General features: G+C 56.3%; 6 protein-coding genes across 6 annotated transcripts; 1 reads left to right on the top strand and 5 right to left on the bottom strand.

Moving 5' to 3' along the window:
- Positions 1-82: 82 nt before the first annotated feature.
- DL89DRAFT_289973 (uncharacterized protein) lies at positions 83-5,432 on the bottom strand (the record flags this gene model as incomplete). Its single annotated transcript, XM_040890023.1, has 19 exons — positions 83-133; positions 252-503; positions 535-852; positions 905-1,327; positions 1,356-1,514; positions 1,598-1,662; positions 1,717-1,921; positions 1,956-1,987; positions 2,133-2,253; positions 3,633-3,683; positions 3,715-3,839; positions 3,871-4,216; positions 4,264-4,373; positions 4,405-4,426; positions 4,461-4,550; positions 4,612-4,753; positions 4,790-4,990; positions 5,050-5,205; positions 5,284-5,432. The coding sequence occupies 19 exons, from the start codon at positions 5,430-5,432 to the stop codon at positions 83-85; spliced, it is 3,018 nt and encodes a 1,005-aa protein (XP_040747620.1).
- Positions 5,433-5,572: 140 nt separating this feature from the next.
- On the bottom strand, positions 5,573-7,610 carry DL89DRAFT_254254 (uncharacterized protein; the record flags this gene model as incomplete). The annotated part of the gene is made up of 4 exons (XM_040885259.1): positions 5,573-5,840; positions 5,878-6,516; positions 6,549-7,321; positions 7,380-7,610. The coding sequence occupies 4 exons, from the start codon at positions 7,608-7,610 to the stop codon at positions 5,573-5,575; spliced, it is 1,911 nt and encodes a 636-aa protein (XP_040747619.1).
- Positions 7,611-8,953: 1,343 nt separating this feature from the next.
- On the bottom strand, positions 8,954-10,051 carry DL89DRAFT_219288 (hydroxyacid oxidase 1-like protein; the record flags this gene model as incomplete). The annotated part of the gene is made up of 1 exon (XM_040884383.1): positions 8,954-10,051. A coding segment is annotated over one exon (1,098 nt), but the record flags the coding sequence as incomplete, so codon positions are not given.
- Positions 10,052-10,060: 9 nt separating this feature from the next.
- On the bottom strand, positions 10,061-12,283 carry DL89DRAFT_15601 (P-loop containing nucleoside triphosphate hydrolase protein). Its single transcript, XM_040883616.1, has one exon. It carries the CDS (start codon positions 12,165-12,167, stop codon positions 10,158-10,160), a length of 2,010 nt encoding a protein of 669 aa, XP_040747617.1. The 5' UTR covers positions 12,168-12,283; the 3' UTR covers positions 10,061-10,157.
- A 28-nt stretch (positions 12,284-12,311) lies between these two features.
- DL89DRAFT_289971 (uncharacterized protein) lies at positions 12,312-14,022 on the bottom strand (the record flags this gene model as incomplete). Its single annotated transcript, XM_040890022.1, has 4 exons — positions 12,312-12,788; positions 12,823-13,056; positions 13,113-13,634; positions 13,663-14,022. 4 exons carry the CDS (start codon positions 14,020-14,022, stop codon positions 12,312-12,314), a joined length of 1,593 nt encoding a protein of 530 aa, XP_040747616.1.
- Positions 14,023-14,398: 376 nt separating this feature from the next.
- On the top strand, positions 14,399-21,749 carry DL89DRAFT_319945 (uncharacterized protein). Its single transcript, XM_040891169.1, has 16 exons — positions 14,399-14,650; positions 14,708-14,761; positions 14,796-14,833; positions 14,868-15,063; positions 15,113-15,352; positions 15,445-16,904; positions 16,933-17,342; positions 17,371-17,500; positions 17,562-17,909; positions 17,947-18,357; positions 18,398-18,511; positions 18,552-18,567; positions 18,635-19,035; positions 19,087-19,177; positions 20,044-20,502; positions 20,922-21,749. Exons 1-16 carry the CDS (start codon positions 14,486-14,488, stop codon positions 21,681-21,683), a joined length of 5,295 nt encoding a protein of 1,764 aa, XP_040747615.1. The 5' UTR covers positions 14,399-14,485; the 3' UTR covers positions 21,684-21,749.
- The last annotated feature ends 65 nt before the right edge of the window (positions 21,750-21,814 follow it).

Below are 21,814 nucleotides of genomic sequence, written 5' to 3'. Positions count from 1 at the left end.
CAAGCATTGGCCTAAGCACTGCGTTTATTGGTTGCTAAAAACGAGTCACTAGGTCACGAGGCTGGTCCTTCGGACGATTATGTTAGTCCGAGAAATCCTCAATGTCGTCGTCGCTCAGCACCAGCTTCTGCAGCTCCATCCTGGCAGAACCAACAGCACCTGGTCAGACCTGCCGCTAGCCCTGTGTCATCCTGCCCGCAGGGTCCAGGCCTGTCACTAGCCATGGCCAAATCGATGAGCTGTTGATAAACGATTGGATTGCGCTGCCGCACCACTGAGCTGCTACCCGGCTGCCGTGGCACGATCTGAGCCCAGAACGCCAGCGAATCGATCATTCGCCCACCCCATGCAGCCAGCGTCGGCGCATTGGAGCCCAGATCGAGCAAGTCCACGGCTGTCAGACCGCTTGCCACTCGACTATTATACATGCGCTTCTTGTAGCTCTCAAAGAACATTGGCTTGCGGAATGCCTGGATCGACGGCCTGTGTGAGCCCTGGCTGGCCTGATCATGCAATGGTGCTCCGCTGCCGGACCAGCTCGGGATGGCCCTTTGCATGCATGAATCCGTGCATAGTCAACATCCCAGAGTAGATCTCAGCCGCTGTCTCGAACGCATCGTGTTTGGTCCGCCCGCGACTAGAAACCACGTCGGCGTCGCTAAAGTAACTTAGAGCCTCAGTAAGTTCGTCAAGGCTGCCACAAAAGTCGACACTGTTCTCGTGCACAAACAGGTTGAATGTGCTCATATCCACCGGCAAGTGGCCGATGATCTGGCTGGGGCTGGACTCCAACCGACCCCGCCCGCTGTTGCTGTCGGCTGTGCCTGGCGGTCCGCGCTTTGCATACAGAACCTTGCCCAGCGCATGAAACAGATCCAGCGAGACACTTTCGTGTTGCTGCCACGTTCTTGCCTTCAACAACATCGCTGCCTGTAACAAGTTTGGTTGCCCTTGACCGTTTGCGTGGGGTCAAGCTCTGCGACGACATGCCTGTGTATGCGGCCTGTGTCAGTTGAAGCATGGTGATGGCTGACCGAATATCCCCACCACTTTCACTGGAAATCGCCTTCACTGCCGCAGTGCATTCAGGCGAAAACCGCACATTTTTTTGCCCCTCCAGCCCCTGCCGGATCTGTAGAATCCGCTTCAGGCCCTTCGACACAATAGTGGGCGCTACTGGGTTGAATTTTATCGACTGACAGTACGCGGAGCTGTACACGGCGCGGGGAATAATATCGGAGGCACACCAGGTGGCAACTTCTGTATTGGTGCTTTTGTCGCCATCGCGCAGTCGCCAGCTCCTCCTGGAGGCATCATCCAAAAGGTCCTGTGTCCGAGAACGATTCGGTTACCACGATCACCAGCGGGAATGACTGTCGTGCAGGGATTGAAATGAATCGCAGTAGTGCCGATTTGAACGACTCGCGTGTGTCGCGGTGCAAAATGTTGGGCAGGTCATCAACAAGAACGATCTTGCCCCCTTGTAGAAGGCGCCGACGCCCTGCTGCCTGATGCTTCGCCAGATGCATCCAGTTGCAAGGGTGTGTACCTCTCAGCACGCTTCAGAAAAGCAGGCAAACTGCTCTACTACGCCCACCTCATCGATGTCAAATCCAAGCGCACCGGCTACCGATGACCTACCGCTTAGCGGGTTGATCCACTCTACAACACCGAGTCCCAGTTCCTTAGCTAGCACTCGCACACAGGTCGATTTACCGGCGCCTGCTGGTCCCTCTACTACCAGTATCCGAGCAAATGCAGATGGTCCAGCCGCTGCTGGCTGCATTGCCATCTCCAGCCAGCCACGCACCTGTGCGATCTTGCCATTGTGAACCCCCAGGTCATCCGACGCACTGTGGCTCATACTGTCTCCACCACATATCACCAATGTCAACGCTACTGGAATCAGCAGCTCGTTGGTCTATGTGGAAGACAGACCCCGATGGTGATCCGACGGCCCCTTGCGACAGACTGACCTGGGCATGAGCTACTGCCCGCAGTTTTAGCACTTCTAAATCGTGGTATTGCAGTTATTGCCCTATGTCGTCTAGCCCGCGGATTCTTTGCGATGCTATTATGTGATATGGTGGTGAACGAGCTGGACCGATGGCTAGCTTCTAGCCTTGACTGACTACTAGAATCGTGTCCGCTGGGCATCGGCTGCGAGGAGTCCTCCAATTCTTCAATACCAAAATCATAGTGCTCAATGTCTTTGAAGCTGTACTCGTCGTCAGTGCTGTCATCAGACGACGACTGAGGCAATGACTATTACGCGTTTGGTTTGCCTTGGCTTTGCCTTTTGCTGGTCCATTTTTTCGCGCCCGTAGTGCCATGTATACGCATAAACAGTGCTAGGATACAGATAGGTTTAAAGAGAATTATAGGAGAGGTTTGAGTAGCAAGTGGAGGCAAGCCTTTAAATAATCCTCACTTCCTTGCTCGTTGGGCACATGCCGAACTAAATGCGCAGTACATTTGTGGGATGGCCGCAGATTTATTGATTTTTATCAAGCGGAGCTCATTTACGAGCGCTGATTCAGGCTGTGGTTCCAAATCTTATGATTTTAGGAACCATGGATCAAGACCTTTAGGCCACAATGGCCGGCCATACTATTCCGGCGACCGGCGCCACTACTTAGACGGGCACCTGCCCTTTCACCTGGTGATTCCTCCTTCCTTCTTTCATACAGCATATTTCATACGTTCAATATACGTCGTGGAAAGGTGCTTGGAGAGTAAACGTGTTCTAGACAGTTGCAGGAGGCTGTCTATCTAAGTGTATCATACCGAGACACAACACAGGCAATAGACTAGCGATAGAGCTCAGAGGCAGATGTCAGCGATGAAATGGTTGCTGCCTGCCTCATTAGAGTCAAACTCAGCCATATGATGATTTGAATCAATAGCGATGCTCAACTTGCCGTCATACGAGGCACGGCATACCCCTGTCACATCAATCTCCTAGGGACCTTAGCCGCCACTCACAAATACCAATCCGGGCCTTTCGAATCGTCGGGATCATAGATATACCATTGACCATGTATTCATCCCAGTCATTGCTAGCCGCAGATGCAGTCCAGCCCATAGTTAAGGCAAGGGGTTACCCTGGGCGTGGGCACACGCAGAACGCAGCCGTCGATTGAGGGCTGTTCCTTGATAATACATGGCATGCTATACCCCAAAAGAATACAGCTAACAACGTCATCCTTGCAGGATAGCTGTAAACATATCGACGCTACTCTTCGGAGGGAGTGCAATGAGATCACGAATGGGAGAAACCGAGATTACAGTGCTGTGCTTGGCGGCGACAGCCATAGCAAGGGCAATGATGGCGCAAAACTTCATATTGTAGCTAGTTAGAGAGGTAAGGAAAGTTAAAACTAACTGAGGAGTCCTAGCTGTAGGCTGCTACACAACGCACTTTATAGGATTTCAGTATACTACAACTGCCGAGCACTTGAGGCGTATACTTCCCCATCCTGGCACTCCGTTCGATCACTGAAGCCATTCACTTGTATTGGATGCTGTGTAGTATGAGCAGTGATAGTCAATGTATTGTAGGTTGAATGAATGAATGAACATAGGAGCTGCAGCATGTCTTAGTGTGTAATCTGCAACGACTGTTGAGCGACAAGCAGGCTGTACAGACCCTTCTGCTCCAGCAGCTGGTCGTGGGTGCCATGCTCGACAATACCGGCCCTGCTTGAACACAACGATGTGGTCGGCATTCTGAATCGTGCTGAGTCGATGGGCAATGGTGATCGTAGTGCGGCCCTCAGACGCGATATCGAGTGCCTCCTGCACCAGCTTCTCGCTCTGCGAATCAAGCGCACTCGACGCTTCATCAAGCAGCAGGAATCTTAGGGTTACGCACCAGCGCACGGGCAATGGCAATGCGCTGCTTCTGGCCGCCAGACAGCCGGCCGCCGGTCTGCCCGATACGCGTGTTGTAGCCGTCGGGCAGCTCGATGACAAAGTTGTGGATGTTGGCCTGCTTGGCGACCTCCTCAATCTCCATCTGTGTCGCGTCAAGGCGGCCATACGCGATGTTCCCGGCAATTGTGTAGTCGAACAGCACCGGCTCCTGGCCCACCAGCGCCAGGTTGGACCGCAGTGACTTGACATTCCACTGTCGAACATCGGTGCGCTCGACGTCGACACTGCCGCCCAGCACATCGTACAGGCGTTGAACCAGACCGATGATTGGTGGACTTTCCTGAGCCCGACGGACCGAACCAGAGCAATGGTCTTGCCAGGTGTGACGCCGAGCGTGATACCGCGCAGAATGGTGGCACCAGGACGAGTCGGATACGCAAAACGGACCTTCCGGGCAGCAATGTCGCCAGTGATCTGGTCGCGAGAGACCTTGATGCCTTCGTCAGAATGAGCATCGATACTCGGTACGCTTTCGATAGTCCTTGAGCAGCTTGACTGAAGACACCTAGGCTCTTTGTCAACACCGACGACTGCTGGGCGAAGAGGCCAAGCTCCATTGCTGAGAATTCAATAGCAAACATGACGTTCAGCATCTGCTGCACGCCGATGAAGTCCTTGATGACAAACCGCGAGCCGATAAAGAACGAGAAGCAATACACAAGGTATACTGTTGACTGCGCAAAGCCCGTATCCGAGAGCGCCAATATAGTGGTTCTTCTTTGCCTTGCGGTACGGCCCGATGCTGTTGTCTTTGAAACGCTTGATGAACGTGTGCTCGCGTGTCAGAGTGGTCACGGTGCGGATGTTGGCGACAGGTCTCGGCATGCCTCCTGCGACGCCTTCTCGTATGCACCCTTCATCGCCTTGGTCGACGGCATACACCGACATGGCCTCCATGTAGTTGGCAAAGATGAGGAAGGGGAAGGTTGCCAGAATCACCAGCGTCAGGCGCCAGTCGTATGCAAATGCAATGGCGACTCCAGCGACAACCGCAGCAACCGCAGCAACAAAAGTAGGAATTGCCTCACCGATGCACTTGTTCACATCCGGCAGCCTCGGTTGCGAAGCCGCGATGTTAGCGCACCGGTGCCGTTCTCCTTCTTGTCGAAATACGCTGCATCCTGGCGCATCATGGCGTGGAACACATCGCGACGCGTATGGTACGTGATCTTCTCGGCTGCATGCGTGAAGAAGAAAGACCGGCCGCCGTTGGTGAAGAAGATGATGCAAGCGAACATAAAGAAGAGCCCAGCATACATATTGACCTCACTGCTTCTGCTGCGAATACATCCTCAATGCCCATAGCGAATCAGCATACGCGTGAACGTGAGAGAAAACAGTGGGAACGATGCGCCATCGAGGATTGTGAAGAACAGACCGGGAATTATTGTACGCCCGTGTTGGCGATTCATGCGGATGAGCTGCAGCAGCGACACCAGCCCACGCTTGCTCGACACACCGCTGTCCTCTGCCTCACCAACATCCTCAGCTGCCATGGCAGGATTGGTGATCGGATTGTGTGGTGTCGACCTTAGTCGATCAGAATAGCGCTTGGCCTAGAGAGTCCTTAGTCAGGATACGGTTCTTGACGGCGGAGAAGTCAGCTATGCTTTCTTCAAATGCAGCCTGAGCAAAATCATCCGGTGCTGTCGTCCTCCTGCGTGTGGCTACCAGATCCATCAGCGGAATACTCCTCGACGCCTCTCTCGATCGACTGGCGCAGCTGCTGAGCCTCGACAAGCTTGGCATACGCACCGTCGAGACCGATCAGCTCCTCATGGTTGCCGGACTCCAGAACACGACCCTTGGAGATGACATAGATCACGTCCGAGTCCCTGATCGGTGCTGAGCCGGTGGGCGACGGTAATCGTGGTGCGGTTTGCCGATGCCCGGTCCAGCGCATCCTGCACAACACGCTCAGCATTCGAGTCGAGTGCAGACGTGGCTTCATCAAGCAGCAGAATCTTGGGGTTCCGCACCAGCGCACGGGCAATAGCAATACGCTGCTTCTGCCCACCGGACAACAGCGCACCGCGCTCACCGCACATCGTGTCGTAGCCATCAGGGAGCTCAGAGATGAAGTCGTGTGCGTTGGCGTCCTTGCATGCCTGGATGACCTGCTCCATCGTCGGCGGGTTGTTGTCGACGTCAATAGCGCCCCAGATGATGTTCTGGTAGATGGTGTATCCGAACAGCACCGGCATCTGCATGATGACACCGATCTGCTGGCGCAGAGAGCGCACGTTGTACTCGCGCACATCAACACCGTCAATCTTGACCACGCCGCTCTCGGGGTCGTAGAACCGCTCGACCAGGCCGATCATGGTCGATTTGCCGCAGCCAGATTCGCCGACAAGCGCAATCTTCTGGCCGGGCTTGACGCTGATGCTGAAGTCGTGCAGGATCTGGACGTCAGGGCGGGTCGGGTAGCGGAAGTTGACGCTGGAGAGCTCGATCTCACCCTTGATGCCGTCAGCCGACATGCCAGTCTCGGTGTCAACAGGGTCGATAGGCGACTTGCGGTCGATGATTTGGTACACTTTGGCTGCAGCACCGCGCGCACTCGAGATGGACGACAAACTGGGAGCCGAGTTGCCAAGTGGAGAACCCACCAATAACCAATGGAGAAGAATACAGAAAGTGCGCCGTCTGTAGTCATCTCATGGTCGCGCACCAACTTGCCACCAAACCAGAATCCCAGCGCATAGACACTGTAGATTGTGAACAGAATAACCCCCATTGACACACCGAGAACCTTCGCCTTGTGTAGACCTTTTGCTAGGGCCTTGGAAATCTTGCTGTCGTAGCGCTCAAGCTCACGGCGTTCGCCACCAAATGCCATGACGGTCTTGATTGACGACAGGACTTCGTCGGCGACACCGCCTGCTTCGGCGTACGAACCTTGGCCACCCGATGCGCTGTCAGCAAGCAAGATGCCCATCACCGACACAGCTCCAACCATGATTGGCATGACAGCAAGCACAACCAGCGTCATCTTCCAGCCCTTGATGAAAGCAATAATAAATCCCGCAATAAACGACGAGAAATACTGGATGGCAAAGCTGAATTTTTCTCCCGTGCCCTCCTGCAGCATGTTGACATCGCCAGAAATACGCGTGGTGAGCTCGCCGGTGGAAAGACCATCGAACCAGCCAATGTCCTGGCGAAGGATAGCGATGTAGAATTCTTCGCGGATGCGCTTGCCCTGTCGTTCAGCCGCTGTTGCCCATGTCAGCTTCTGCACGAACGCAACTAGCCAAGTTCCCAAACCCAGTGCAAGGAAATACCAGCAGTACTTGCGCACAGAGTGGTCCAGTTCATCTTTGAGTTCTTGAGTTAGCCCCAACTTGCCGGGGTTGGCAAAGCGAATCATCTCGCCAGCGAGCTTGCGAAAATATAAGGGCCATCAGCGGGCCAGAAGCACCGACGCCCATTGCACAAACCGTACCAACAGCCATTAAGGTCCTGTCGATTGCATCGGCAAAACGGAACAGCTGTAGTATTGGCACGCCTGGGGTCTTTTTCTCCTCCTTGTCATCATTGGAGGCGAACTTGAACATGCGCTTGAGGAAGTTGTTGTGTGGTGTTTTCTTTTCATCCGACGTAGACGGCGTAGGTATAGCGACCGGGCCTGTGCCAGACCTGATCTTTTCTTGACTGTGTCTGTCAGACATTGGGAACAAGTATTGTCAGGAAATATCGCAAAGAAATTAATGGAAGTTTGTGGTGTTGAAAAGGCGATTTGGCGTGCGATTCTTCAGGTTTTATCTCATTTCCTTGGCTGCCACCGCTCCTCCCCTGAAGGCAAAGCGCGGGCTTTGAGGTCTTGGCAAAAGCGGAATTTTCTTGGAAATTTTTTTTCCAGATATCTCATTTGCCCAATAACAAACGTTCAGCATGGGACTTTTGTGGATGTATAGAAGCAACTCCGTTCTCTGTAGATCATGGATTGTAGGCGGCAGTGGGGAAATGTGTGTTTCCATTGAACTTGCTGACCGGCAGCAAGTAAACAAAGGTGCCACCACAGAATGAATTGGGACTTTACAGGAACTGTTGGATGGCAGTCTTCCCTGACTCGGGGACTCCTCTGCTATAGTGCCGAGATACGGTGAGGCAACCGGCAGCTGTATTTGCGACAAAGACGACCGGGTGCTTTGTATTTGGTAGGCGCCTGTGCGAAATCGTCTTAAGAGCGCATGTTTCTGTCATCTGGAACCAAACCCCATGTCCACCGGTCGAGAAGCGCAGACAAAAAGAATCCTCTTAGAACAGCCCAGCTTTTAAAATCTCTCACGGTCAACAGCCAAAGGGCAGGTTGAGTAAGGAGAGAATTCGGACATTCCGATTAGCGGTTCTGGTAAGCTTGGATCACCGGTATGCAGTGTTGTATTTAACACTCAGGTGCACGTTGTTGGCCTTCAGAGAGTCTAGTAGTTATGAGCTTTATGGAATGAGTATAGCTGGAAATTGCTGAGGAGAAAAAGGGAGGATGGGGCCGTTCCAGCCCACAATGTTTATACAGGTGGGGATTTGGATCTGCACATGGTGACGAAGGGCATGGGGTTGCCCGAATGTCAACAGTGCCAATTCACGTCAAGTGCCTAGTTAGAGTAGAGGTCAAACAGCGTCAGCCTCCACCCAATGCCCAGTGTAGATTCACTTCAGCATATTTCTCATGGATTGTCACTTTGGGCCCTTCAGTAACGCTCTTATGATCACGATGCACCTTATTGCAAGCGACATTTGCATCAATCGGTATGCACTTGATATGGAGCGATTCCAGTTGCAGGAACTGTGCCATTATGTTGCCAGGCATATCCCTATTAGCAGTGGCCACTACCAGTGTTGGCATTAGGCCGCCAACACTGCCCTGTGCCACTATGCTCAAGATTGACCACACACTTCAAAGGTCTCTAAGTGCCCAACAGTCCACCTTTTTCTCTTCAGTTGGTTTTGCACATGTTTTCCTTCATACATGCCGATAAACACTCGTTTGGCTGATTGTTAACTATTGGTGTTAGAGGTGGGGCTGAGCGGGGCATCGGACGTACTCGCGAGCGATATCCTCGATCTTGACGCATCCAGCGAGGGCCATAGCCAGACGGAACTCCTCGTTGATCATATCGAGCATCTCAACGACACCCTGCTCGCCATTGTAAGCAAGGGCCCAGAGGACGGGGCGGCCGAGGAAGACAGCCTTAGCGCCAAGGGCCAGGGCCTTGAAGACATCAGTGCCGCGACGCACGCCGCCATCCAAAAAGACATCGACCTTGCCCTCAGCAGCCTTGACGACCTCCTCCAGCACCTCAATGGTGGCGGGCGCGGTGTCGAGCTGGCGGCCGCCATGATTGCTGACAATAATGCCATCGACACCGGCTTTCACAGCCAGACGTGCGTCCTCGGCGGTCAGGATCCCCTTGACGAGCACAGGCACGGTGGCGATTTTCTTGACCCAGGCGATATGCTGCCAGCTAAGCGTGGGGTCGATCTGCGAGGCCACATAGGTGGCCAGGCCCGAGGCGTTGGCGGCCCGGGCATTGTCGCCGGCGGAAACCTGGGACTTTGAGTCGTCGAAGTTGGCCATGGTCAGGTGGGGCGGCAGCTGGAACTTGTTTTTGATGTCGGCCAGGCGGCGGCCCAGGAAGGGCGTGTCGACAGTGACGGCAATGGCCGAGTAGCCGTTGGATTCAGCGCGCTCCACCAGGCGCCGCGTGGCCTCGCGGTCCTTGTAGATATACAACTGCAGCCATTTCGTGGAATCGGCGGCGCTGGCCGTGTCCTCGATGCTGGTGGTGGACCATGATGACAGAACCATGCAGGTGTTGTGGTGGCGGGCTGCGCGCGCAGTGGCCTTTTCGCCGTCATCGTGCGCCATGCGCTGCATGGCAGTGGGGGCAATGCAGATGGGCGAGGAGATCGGGTGGCCGAATAGCGTGGTAGCGGTGTCGATTTTGGAGACATCGCGGAGGACACGCGGGCGGATGGCAATGCGGTCAAAGGCGCGCTGGTTGTTGCGCAATGTCAGCATGTCCTGGGCGCCGGACTTGTAGTAGTTCAGGGCATTGCGGTCCAGGCTGGCATGGGCGTACTTTTCAAAGTCGTCGAGGACTGACAAAGGGTGGGGTTCCGGACATTGCTAACTGTAAGAAAAATGATAGCTGCAAAAAGGAGATAAGAAGGAAGAGAGGTTCATAGCGCAAGAGAACGGGCGCTATCACCTGTCAGTTGATTACGCCACCCTGGCGAATGGCTAGGCGGATTTGGTCGGCCAGGCGGCGATCCTTCTTGCCCACCAGCGCAGTGACTTTGCCCTTGGAGCCGGCACGGGCAGTGCGGCCAGAGCGGTGCAGGTAGTCGATGGCGGTGGTCGGGAAGTCAAACAGCACCACGTGGGTTACACAGGTCGTATCCAGTCCGCGTGACGCCAGGTCCGTGCAGACTAGGATCTTGCGGTCGTCGGCAACCACTTCGCCCTTGGCAACTCGCGGCAGCAGGTGGGCGGGAACCGGATCGCTGCTGTAGAAAGCATTCAGTACCTCGGTGCGGTCGTAGTGCGGCACCGGCGCATGCAGGTCGTTGAGGTCAGCGCCGCTGATCGGTTCGGCCTCCTCGTCCTCAGCCTTGGGCTCCTTTGTGGGCTCCTCCTTGGGCTCCTTTGCCGGCTGCTCGGTGTACCAGGTCGCACGGTCCCATGCGTCGGCATCACTGGCAGGTTTCCTGGGGGCCCTGACGTCATCGGCATCGGCATCGGTCTTCGGAGCCCTTGCCTTGTCCTTCTCGGGGCTCTTGTCGGGCCGTGAGCCGACCAGCAGCAGAGCGGGGATTCCGCGGGCGTACATCTGGCGGTGGACCAGGTTGGCGTGCTTCTTGTTGTTGCAAAAGACAATCAGGTGCTTGTCGGCGGCAGCGGTGCGCAGCACATACCACAGGGCATTGAGGCGATGGCCCTGGAACTCGCGCGAGACGTCGATGAAGGACTGCGAGAGCTTCTGCGGGGCGCGGTGCAGGGAGGGCGTGGTCACGTGGACGACTTCCGGGTACCGGCGGATGATCTGCTCGCGAATAAGCTTGGGCAGCGTGGCACTGACAAACACTGCCTGCTCCTGCGTTTTCTGGGTCTGATTGGCACTATGCACCAGCTGCAGCACACGCGTCATCTGCTCGCCGAAGCTGCGCGGGTCCATCAGCGAGTCAGCCTCGTCCACCACCAGGTGCCGCACGTCAGCCGGCGACAGCAGGGGGTCGCGCTGCATGTAGCGCAGGGCAGCGCCGGGTGTGGTAACCAGCACATCAATGGGGCCTTGGGCGGCCAGGTCGCGGATGCGGCGCCGCGTTATTCCCAGATGGATGCCCAGCGCGCGCACCTTGGCCGTGTGCGCGAGCCGCTTGAATGTACCAACAACCTGCACCACCAGCTCGCGCGATGGCACCACGACCAAAGCGCGCGGGCGGGCGAGCCGCCTCTGAGCCGCCTCCTCGGCCTGCTTGAGCTGCGAGATCAGCGGCAATGCATACGCCAGGGTTTTGCCTGAGCCGGTCTCGGCAGCCAAAAACACGCTGGGCGCATGGCTGTGCTTGCCCTTGATGTGCGTGCGGCCGAGGATCTCTGGAATGCCCAGTGCCTGGATATCCGTGGGGCGGATCTCCTTGGCCGTCTGCTGCTGCAGCATACTGAGGGCGGCTTCTGTCACATCGCTGCGCAGCCCGAGCGTGGCAAAGGTAGCGTTCCTGACCGACTCCTCGAGCTCCTTGATGGTCAATGTGCGCTTGCCGCCTGAGATGGCATTGAGGCCGGAGCCTGACTCGTTCTCGATATGCATCAGCTTGAACCGTGCCGGCGTGAACCCCAGGCCGGGAGCCCCGCGGCTCTTGAGCTGCTTGGCGCGCTGCCGCAGGATGCGGGCGTCGGCCATGGCGCGCTGCTCGGCGGTCTCCGAGTGCTTTGCGGCAAACTCACGTGCCTGGTCGTGTTTGTTCTTTTGGTCGCGCGCCCGCCGCATGCGTGCCATGAATTGCTGCGTCTGGCCGCCGCTGGAGCGCCCGCTGTGTGTCTTGCCGTCGAGTCGCCGTCTCTGCGTGCCCTGCTTGAGGTATGCGAATTTCTCGCGTCGCTTGCGTTGCTCGGCCAGAGTGCTTTGCGCTGTGCGTGGGGCGTCCAGGACCGCGGCTGTGGTGCTGAACCAGTGCGCCGGCGGCCGGGGCGCTACGGATCGGGCTAGTAGGCGCAGCATCGTAGGTGTATGAAAACGGATCGGGAGAGATGAAGGACACCTTTTTTTTCTTGCTTGCAGTGATCAGGACCATGCCCTTTTTGCATGATTTTTAGGCCAGCGTAATCGCCGCTTGATTATCATTGAGATTCCTATTATTTGAAGTCACAACTCTTCGGAAACATCGCTGAAATGGCCCACATCTGCCTCCTCCGTCTCCTCACCCTCATCTTCTTCCGGCGCTTCCTCCTCCTGCACGTCCTTGATCTTCGCACCGCCATTAGCCGCTGCGTCGTCAACGCCGATCTGGACAAAGTACAGCTGCGCCGGGTGTGTGCCGATATTCTTGATGCCATACGAGTTGCCGCTGGGCACAATGAACTGGCCGAGAATGCCGACCTGCATGACGGCGTCGCGGATGGTGACCTCCACCTTGCCAGCAGTGACCAGGTAGAACATAGTGCGCTCATACGACTGCCGCACGGGCTTGGCACCACCGACAGGCAGCGCAAGCACGCCCGAGTTCGCATAGACGTCGCCATTGGAGTACTCGGCGTACAGGCCGACGGCCACGCGGTACTTGTCGCGGCTATCGTTCATCTGCACCCACTCGACCGAATTGCGGGCTAGCGCCACCTCCTGCTCCACCAGCGTCTGGACCATCGGGCCGCACGACCTGGCAGAGCTGCTGCTTGAACGCAATGTCGTCGTTGTCGTCGTCCTCATCGCGCACGCGCTTCTGACCAACACTCGCCGTGTGCTTGGAGGCGCGTGGGCCGAACTTGCACGTGCGGTCGCTGGACACGGGGAACCCGTAGTTTTCGTCATCGTAGTAGTAGAACTTGTTGCGGTCGTTCAGATCCAATTCGCCGCGTGGTGATTCCGCGCAGACTGGGCAGTGGCTGGTTTGCTCAGCGCCTGCCGCCGCCGCCGGGCCTGGCTCTTTTCCTCGGCTGTTTTGCGCACACGCACGATGTTTTTGACCTTGGGCACGTGCGCCCCCGACTCCGTCTGCTCGTATCCGTATTCGATGTGCTCGTTGCGCCAAAATGCCAGCGGTTGCACGCTGGTGCGTGAGCTGCGCCGAGTTGCCTTTTCCTGGCTCAAAGCCTGGCCATTCTTTGCTGGCTTGCTGTCGGGTTTGCGCGGCCGTCCCCGCCGCTTTGGCGTCGCGGGATCCTGTGGTAATTCTGGTTCCGGAGTGTCAGGAATGGGTGGCTCGGTGTGTTCGACTTGTGTGTCGAGGTCCGAGCCAAATCCCTGGTCGGCTTCTGGATCAGCTTCCTGGTCGAGTCCTGGTCGAACTCCTTGGTCGAACTCCTGGTCGAACTCCTGATCGGCCATTGGTTCAACCTCTTCATAATCCTGCTCTGCCTCCTCGACCTGCTCTTCGCTCTCCTCTATTCTGTAATCGCCAGCCTGCTCGGCCGCAAATTCGGGCTCATCCTCGTCACTGCCATTCACCTGCGTCGCATCCTCTTGCTCCGACTCAGTGTCCACCAGACCTCTTGGCTACCGGCGTACGCGGCGACCGCCGCATCGGCGTCATAGCCTCCCGTACCGACGCCATGGCCATAGTCGCCCGCCGCCCCTTGCGCGCCTCCCGCATCCACCCCAGGTCACTGCTGCTGGTGACCATGGTTGCCCGCCTATTTGCATTGCGTCTTGTCGTCACTGTCGGCGACTCCACCGTCATTTCTGTGTTCTGGTCCGACTCCTCTTCCACTGTGTCCAGACCATTAGCCCTGGCCTGGGGCTCTGGCGTCCTGCCCATGTTCTGCAGCGCCTGCATTGACGTGCGCGCGCGTGGTGTGGCCTGCGGCCTTGGCGGCGATGTCCGCGCAAAGAACGCATCGACGTTCTCCAGCCCGTCCATGTCTACTGGCACGTCGCCGGTGACTTTTACGCCGGTTTTGCGCCCCGTGATTCCAAGCTCTGTGTACCGGTTGCGCCTTGCCGGCGACTTTAAGTGCTTAGGGTCCGCGTTGACTCATATTGTGCTCTCTAGCTGTGCGCCGATATAAAAAGTAGAAGCTTTACAGGATAAAAACAAATTACGACCAAACACAACAAATCAGAAAAAGGAGCAGGCAAACTAGAGAAATAATTTTTTGAGCAGGCGGAACGCGTCGACCAGCGTGGGGCTTTCTGGCGGCCTGGCCCTGCCAAAATCGAGAATTGTAAGCCCGCACCGAGCCAGCCAATCACGCCGCAGATCGCTTTTCTCTTTGCATCTTTTGTTGCTGCATAGACGCTTTTTTGCGCAGCTCGCCAATTGCCCTTTTTCTGCCCCCTGAGCCCCTCCAATTCACACCCACTGCCCTTTCCTTATTTCATAAATGGACTGCAAAGAAACGCTCTTGCAGTGTGGCGTCGAGCTGCGTGATGGAGAACCGCCGCTCGTGCACACATCGACCGCGTTGTTCCGGTACAAGCTAGGCGAAGCCATCGCCACCGATCCAACCCTGGCCAGCACTCTGGCCGGACTATATCGAGGAGCTGCTGTCCGACCACGACCACATCTCGCTGTACCTAGAGCCCGCCTCCGTGACTGCAGCCAGCTGACGGCACTGCGGTGCAGCGGCACTGGCGGCTCAGCGCAGAGCGAGAGTCTGGTACAGCTTTTGCTCGGCTATCGACGCACTGCAGTCGCAGCTGATCGCCGCATTGCTCGACAAGTTCCCAGAGTTCATCGGCGATGACGACAGGCAACATGGATAGTGCGTCAGACACAAAGGTCTCGGTGCGGCTGCTGCGCCAGCTGCGGTGGCTCGACTATGTCATTGACTCGGCCGCGCTGACGGCAAAGCTAGTCGAGACCCTGGGATTTGTGCCGCCCGAGATGCAGAGTGAGATCATTGTAGCCCTGCCAGACATTATATCGGACTCCGATCACGCTGATGTATCAAAGGTGCTGGTCCAGTATGCTCAGGGATGCGCCAGCCCTGATGCTGCCTATTCTCGAGACCCTGGGCAGCCTCGAGTGCTCGCTGAACCAGCAGCAGGAGTGCCGCAATGCGGTGCTCATGCACATGATCTCCGCTGAGCCTGGCGAGCTGCCGGTCATGGTCAAGTATCTGCTGCAGTCGGTGTCGGCAGAGACCGCTCCTGCAACCATCCAGCGCATTCGCCGCAGACTCGACATGGACTCGGTGGTGTTGACCATGCGCCAGATGGGCAAGGTGTCCGAGGACTTGGCGCCCGATGTGCTTGATCTTCGATGTCATTGCTACCAGCCTAAAATCCCACCGCCATTTGCGCGAGGCGTGGCTCAAGGTCATTCGCCACTGACTGCGAGCAAGTTGGCACGCAGACGACACTGGATATCGTGGTGCTGCTGATATTGCATGAGATCACAACGCTATCCAAGCGTGTCGAGACAGTGCTCAGGGCCAAGATTAACCTTGTCTCGTCACACCCAGTCGCGTACACACCTGACATCATGGGTGACGCTGTCAGGCGGTTTCCGACAGTGTTTGCAGCGCATTTCTCTGGACTCTTGTCAGTCACTAGTTGGCTGATCCAGACATCGCCGCTCAACAGCTTCTCAAGCCAGGTGGTCGCTGCGATGACTGTGGCGGCATTCGGCGGCATGGGCACGTTCCAGCGACAGGAGATTGCGGCAGAGCTCGCAGCGCATGTTGGCAGCGGGAACGCAAATGAGGTAGATACTGCAGCGCGCATATATCTGCAGCTGGCCCAGCAGCACCCGATGGAGCTGCGTCCGTTTGCTGTCTTTATCAAGGGGCTTTTGGACTATGTCGACAACCTGTCGATTGAAAACATGCGCATGGTATTTGACACACTGGGCATCCTGGCCACACTCAACACGTCTGGCGGCGATGACAGCATGTTCAGCGACCTGTATATCTTTGTGCGCAAGCAGCTGGCTAGTGCCTTCCCAAAGTACAACCGCATCGGTATTGTCGGCACCGTGTCGCTTCTGCGGCAGCTCGGCACCAAAGACAACAACGTGTATATGAGCAGAGCTTTGAACGCCGGGATCGAGGGTGGCAGCTCGTCGCAGCTACCGACTGCCAATGTACAGGCGCTGCGTAAGGCCGTACAGCTGCTGGAGATGCTGGTGGATGCCGGCCGCCACCAGTCGTGGGCGTTTGTTTCGATGACGTATGATGAGCTAGCGCACATTGTCGAGGTACATGGGCTGCATCCGCAGCTGATGACATGGCTGCATGAGAACGTGTCATCAGCATTTGCGTCAATGTTCCTGGCCGACAAGGATATGCTCGGAGCGCGGTACATCCTATATGGCCAGCCACAGGTGTCATTGCCGTTGGATGAGGATGACGCAACAGTCCTCGATATACTGGCACACAACAAGGACGCAGCTGACCTGGGCATGATGGACGTGGCTAGGCGCGAAGATTCTGAAAGCGAGTGTGGTAGCAATGCAGCCACAAAGCTGCGCGGGTGCCAGCTTGCCTGCCTGCCGTCGCTGTTCCGCCTGATTCAGGTATGCGAGAAGGCACTGAGCAACGGATCGCTTGCCGAGGTCGATGCCTTGCTGGTCAGCGGGCTATACATGTTGCCGCCAATCGATGGCACATATCAGCCCGATCCGCTCAACGACACGGCACAGCAGTTTGTGCTGGCTGAGACCAGCGATCCCGACGTCAACTGTGCCAATGCAATTTCAGGCACAGCGCTGGTGGGCACCACTGACGAGATGCGCACTGAGCTGATGGCCAATGTCAGCACCTGGCGGCCAGAAATCCGCCGCGTGCTATGCTCGTCGCTGTACACATCTGTCAACTGGCTGCGCGAGACCTATCAATGCGTTTGCCGATCAGCAGTCGCCAGAGATCCGATCGGGAGTGGTGCAGCGCGCCAACCAGCTGTCACAGCTTGAAAGCGATCTGGTCACACTGGCTGGCACACTAAGCAGCACGCGCCACGAGTTCAATCCAGTCGCCGCAGGGCTCATCCCAGATATATCGAATGCCACTGTGGCGCGGCCAAGTAGTTTAGGAGCACTGTCGATTGGAAAGAGAGCCCAGGATGGTGCAGAATCGACAGAAGGTGCGCAGCCTGCCATGGGCACGCAGTCGGCGGGGTATCAGGTCGAGTTTGACGATCTGCTGCTGTCCCAGGAGGATTCGCGCAAGTTTGTCGAGGATCTTGTGGAGAGCAACGCCAGCGCAGCGAGTGGCAGCAGTGGCAGCAAGAAGCGCGGGCGTAAGGGCAGAGTTTTCGGCAGTGGCAGCGACCCTTTGGCTGGAGACTTTTGCAAAGACCCCACATGTGTTTTTACGCGAGCTCAGCATGTCGGCCTTTGGCATCCTGGCCATCAACAGCGAGGCACAAGATCCGGATGCACCGACCTTTGGCTGTGCGTGGCCTGCGGGTGGTGCTACATGAGCTTGGAATGGTAGGTTGCAGGCCAAACTGAACAAGCCGCAGGAGCGCCGGTTCCCGTGGGCCAGTCGGTTCGCAGGTCCAGGGCTCGCTGGCTACGTTCAGCTCCAATATCGCCAGTTGCTCGGCCAACGATCTGGCCAGACGTCTGTTGCCGCTGCTGCCGTCATTGCTCGCCTACCTCGAGAGCTGCTTGTTGGTGCGCGCTCGGTTCCGCAACGACGTTGAATTGGAAGGCAATATTGAGTCGCGGGAGCGGGTCAGCCTGGGCGTCGACTCGTCGGATGATGTCGATGTAGTTGAATCCTGCATTGACGTGCTGCTGCAGATTGTCAGTGCAATCCTGCAGTGGGACGGATTGCAAGGAAAGGCTGACGACAATGCTGGGTCGATACGCACGAGCAAAGATAGTATACTGACAAAGATTCCTGGAAGCACTTGCCGAGCATGGGGCGCTCACAGACCATGCCGAGCTGGCCGACATGCCAACAGACATGCTGGTGCGCCGGGCGTTTGACAGCATTCTGGCGCTGGCCAGCCTGACAGCGACAACCAGCCGGGCAGTCAGCATTCTGCGGATGCTCGCATCCATACGGTCGTTTGCACCGCAGAGCGAGACGCTTGAGGAGGTGCTTGCTATGGACGCTCAGCAGCGACAAGACACCATGGATGCGCAGATCAGTGCGTTGGCACAGCGGATTCTGTGCGGAGAGTGGGCCGATTACTCTGACGTCAAACCAGCCGATCTCGAGTATATTGTTGAGCAGCATATCACGCGGAGCCCTGGACAGGCTATGAATCTGGCGCATGAGTATGCAGTGCTGATCCTCGGGCAGTTTGCAGCAACAGGCAGTGCCGACCAGGCGATGCTGCAGCGAGCAGACATTCGCTTCGTACTACCGCGCAGTGACCTTAATGCTGGCGCGAAATGTCAGAGATGCGGGTTTCGGCAACATGAACGGTGGGGAGATTCTGGACTTTGCTGCCTTGTTTGCTGAAAGCTGGCTGGCACTGGCGCGCCTGACGCAGAGCATCCGATGCTTCGGTAAGACGGGCAGTGCTGACTGGCCGCACTGCGCGGCGGGCTGACGCTGGTTGACATGTTCACCAAGCACCTTTTGCCGCGGTTCGACAGCTACTTCTTGGTGCACAGCGACCGGATCATTGGTGTCGTGGAGAAGGTGCAGAAGTGCACGCGCATCCTGCAGAACATCTGCAATCACTCCAAGGCCGAGATGGATACCAAACTGCAGGCGGCCGTTCCGTCTGTCAAGCGCAAGCTCGAGTATCTCATCTTCGAGGTCTTCCGCATCATGGAACACAACGGATGTCTCCAGGCCATCGACATGGGCAACTTGAAGCACAGGGATCTGCGCGGCAATGTCGTTAGCTCGCAGATCGAGCGGCTGCAGGAGGATTCCGAGGACGACAATGGCATTGATGCTGGTGAGGAGGAGGAGCTTGTGGAGGAGGAGGAGGAGGACCAGGAGGAGGAGAGGAGCCGCCAGCACATGTGGATCGGGCGGCGAAGCGCAGGAAGAATGGGCAGATAAGCGCTCTGCAGAATCGTCGGCACGATACGTGAAGAAAACAGATCGGGCTGCACGCTCAAGGGGTTTGAAACAACGCAGGAGCGCTGCAATGCGGAGCCCTCGGTCAGTTGACGATGAAGCAGAAGAGGCTGGAGAAGAAGAGAGGAAGGAAAGAAGGAAGGAAGGAAGAGAGGAGCTGAGGAGAGGAGACAGGAGAGGAAGACGAGGACGACGAGGATGAAGAAGAATAATTAGCATTAGCTTTTGGTTTTTTTGATACATTTTACCATCTGCTGGAATATCTGTTTGCATATCCGCAGCAATCCACGGCGATTCGTCGTATCTTATGAACGCGGCTTGTTGGCCTCTGCTGCCATATAACTCGCATGCCTGTACTGCGCAGCTCCCATATGGCACAAATGCACATGCCCGTCCCTATATAGGTGGATGGTATCTGATTGGCAACAGTTCACACTTTGCTGACAGGCATGTTGCGCAAAAAGACTCTGGAATATGCTATTTTTGTCTTAGGGTATCTGAATTGCACTATTGCGTTTCATGGACGGCGAACAATCCCAGGTGGAGGAGCCGGACACCTTGCAGATCCACCCATTCATGATTCAAAGCGCAGCACATTTGCCCGTGTGTGAATCGCATGCGCAATTATCTCATGTGTCCCGCATTCTCGATTGTTCTGAACCCGGGCTTGCCGTTTTTTCGCCTGTTCCCTGACCCGCGCGCACTCTTCGGTGCATAAAGCCTGTGCATAAAGCTGTGCATAAAATGCAAAAACAAGGACATACATATACGACCCGCTGCTCTCTCCTCCCAACAGACACCAGCACCTTCACTTTTTCACTGCTATGAATATGCATTTCGTTACTTATTCTCCACTTGCTCTGGCCCTATTCCTTCAGCTCCCGGGGCTGTTAGCCGCACCACTCGCCACCGCCGACAAATGTGCACTGCCTAGCGACTGCTACGCGCAGTGCATTGCACAGCCAATGCCATTCTCAATGCCACCATTGCCGTGCAAAATCGGCATTGTCTGTCCGCTAGTGGACCTGGACCACTTGCCCCCCAAGTGTTTCCCGCGCCACAGGTCCGCGTCCGGATACGAGGCTGTGTGTGAACCAAGTGCAGACTGCCACTATGCGACCAGCACGCCTGGTCCTACGCCTACCAGTGCAAACAAATGCCCCACTGCCTCCCCTACGCCCACGTCCGATGAGGCTGCGCTGATCGGCTCGTACATGGCGAGTGTCGAGGATATGGGCGATCTTCCGTTCACCGCAACAAATGACAGCGAGGCGGTGGAGGACACTGGCGACGACAGTCTGTTTGTTACGCACCCGCTGCCCAGCAGCTGCTATAGACGGTGCCTGAAGTGCGAGACCTCGGCTGGCGATGAAAGAGATCCCGCCTGTGTCTCGAACATCTGCCAGGACGTGTGCCCAAGCACATAGCTCAAGTAGGGGTTTAATTAAATTGTAGTTTTATAATCACTATGTGTTTGTGATCCTGATGCCCAATGCAGTAAAGTCTAACAACATGCCAACACGAGAAATACAGGGTGCACTAGTGAGGTCCTCGCTGTCTTTTTTGCCCCATGATGCCATCTTGAGAAACATCGCAATTGCGGATACTGATGCGGGTTGATTTTTAGATCCTTTCCAGGCATGCATTTCCCTGTGCCACGCCCTTTTTCTGCATCACTGCGTTCAAAAACTCGCTTTAGCAATCCAACACGAATTCGCTCCATTTTTCTTCAGACTCTCACTTTTTTCAATTCCAAAGTCAAAGCAAATTTCAGCAAGGGATGGATTCCTCCGACCCCCACCTTTCCACAGTGCACAGCATATTCGAGCGGGTCCTGGAGCCGACGCTGAACCGACAAAAAGTGCTTCATGCCGAGCAGCAAGTGCAGGAGCTGTTGAATTCGCGCACGCAAACGGAGCATGTGTTCCAGCCGCAAAACAAGTTCTGGCAGGCAGTGTATTTCAAGCTAGCCGACCACTACCGCATGGGATCCGGGTACGGGCAACAGCCCGGCCAGGTGATGGTGATAAAAGGCGCCGACGCATGCATGCCAAGCACGACGATTGCGCAGTACATTGAATCACACGGGTTCCCACTAGACGAGCCCGAGGAAGAAGAGGGGAATGCAATGAATGTCACGATGATTATGCGCAGACGCAAGGACCAGAGCCGCAGTGGCAGAGATAAGCGGAAACACGATAGTAGGCCGGTGCGATCACAGAATGAGCAGCAGGGACTGAGGTCGATAGAGGAGCGTGAGGCCGAGTATGAGAGATTAAGAGCCGAGATCTTCCAGGGAGGCGCTGAAGCATCAGCGGCTGGTGCAGAGCCGGTATGTGCGGCGGATACGATCGAGAAGTGGCAGTGTGTGCCAAATCGCAGTCAGCAGGCGGGTGTGCACAGCAGTGCTGGATACCAGCCCTCTTCGGTGCGTCCGCCAGTGCGACCGTGGAAGCAGCTGTATGATCCAAAGAGCCAACCTGGTAATAGGAGGCAGCAAAGTCCGAATGGAAATGCACACGCTAATGGCACATATGGCCACCAGCAGCAGTATCGGCCGAGTGTCAGAGCGCCGGCAAAACAGGCGTAAGAGGAGAGCTTGGCAGCTTGACAATTTTGCTTTGCCTGTGTTTTTTTTTACATATATACTTCCCCCTTTGTCTAATTGATACAACTGACAAGAACAGACCGGGAGACGGGAGCTACACCGCAATATGAAGG

Source organism: Linderina pennispora, assembly GCF_002104995.1.
Source record: "Linderina pennispora strain ATCC 12442 chromosome Unknown DL89scaffold_1, whole genome shotgun sequence".
Lineage (NCBI taxonomy): Eukaryota > Fungi > Kickxellomycota > Kickxellomycetes > Kickxellales > Kickxellaceae > Linderina > Linderina pennispora.
The sequence above is the reverse complement of the archived record's forward strand: the minus strand, read 5'-3'. Positions and strand labels throughout refer to the sequence as shown.